At 39.5% G+C, this 1,217-nt stretch overlaps 1 protein-coding gene across 2 annotated transcripts in view; it reads right to left on the bottom strand.

Moving 5' to 3' along the window:
• LOC101854511 overlaps positions 1–1,217 on the bottom strand; it is a 64,537-nt gene that overhangs the window by 36,001 nt on the left and 27,319 nt on the right. For both annotated transcript variants that reach the window (XM_035971162.1, XM_035971161.1), the window contains exon 2: positions 90–193. In XM_035971162.1, coding sequence (XP_035827055.1) covers positions 90–150 — 61 coding nt within the window. In that variant the 5' untranslated portion in view covers positions 151–193. The remainder of the gene's footprint in view (positions 1–89; positions 194–1,217) is intronic.

The raw sequence follows: 1,217 nt of genomic DNA, 5'->3' as shown, positions 1-1,217 counted from the left end.
AGAGAGAGAGAGGAAGAGTCTACGCAAGCAACGTTAGAATTCCATGAGGTAACTTCTTAATCAGGAAGTCTTTTTTAGCTCTGACTTACCGGCCTTTCCACCTTGTCGAGCCCACTTCCGTTGGTCGCGCCGACTCCCGTGGTTCCCCATGGCGAGAACGAGACCGTAGAGGAATGTCAAGGTCAAAGTCCACCTGCAGACAGAGAACGAGAACCACTTTGATTACCAAAAAACCCCCAAAACAAACCAACAACACCCCCCCCCCCCAAACGAACACCCCACATTGAAAGCTGGTTACGAGTACTTCTAAAATATAAGCATATGACGTGTGGACATTACGGTGTATATTATGCTTGTTGTCCTACCATCCAAAAAAGAAAAGAAAAAATCACAACTACCCACCCCCCAAAAAATTTTTAAAAATATGAAAAAAAATAAAACCAACACAAAAACCCCAACAAGAAATCATAACCTACATTTATAGGCCTACAGATAAATAGCACGTAAATTTGGACAATAATGTTAATATTATCATTTTTGGGGTTTGTTATTGGACTGTTTGTTTGTTAGAATAAAGAGAAGCACTTTTGACAAAGTAACGGTTGTTATATGCTAAGAAAATAAACAGAAGCAACGGAGGAAAGGAAACAATGAAGAAACTACCAGAAGCACCCTAAAGGCGTCCGTGATGTAGCGGTAAGGAGCTTCGCCGCTTCACACAGAGGACAAAAGTACAATTATTATTGTGTCATGACGCCGTGGAATCAGGCGCTCGTCAATTTCTTGGCATTCAGTGTTATGGGTGTCATCTTAAAGCTTGTTCATTTATCTATCTCTCGATAAAAAAATACCCATTTATCTTTAATAGAAATCAAGATATTATCGATTAAAGGAAGTGGGGTCGCCTGATTTCAGAGGTAAATTAAGAGAGAAAATGGCCGCCAAAGCTTGGTACTTTCCAATGCTGTAGAGTCCTTGGAAATTGGAAATTTTCCGTTTTGTGTCTTTAACCATCGTTTTTCCAGTAAAATCCACCCATACGTTTGTTTTTAAATGGACATAAAAGGTGTTGAGCCCAAAAAACAAAAAAGTTGAACAAATTTCTCAAACTGGCGGGAAAATGACAACATCTTCAATTTTATTATTTTGACGAGTGCCTGATTTCACCACGATGCCTCACAATTCTTGAGTGGGGAGAATATAATTATTAAGGGGGG

This window comes from Aplysia californica, unplaced genomic scaffold (genome assembly GCF_000002075.1).
Source record: "Aplysia californica isolate F4 #8 unplaced genomic scaffold, AplCal3.0 scaffold00387, whole genome shotgun sequence".
NCBI lineage: Eukaryota > Metazoa > Mollusca > Gastropoda > Aplysiida > Aplysiidae > Aplysia > Aplysia californica.
The sequence above is the reverse complement of the archived record's forward strand: the minus strand, read 5'-3'. Positions and strand labels throughout refer to the sequence as shown.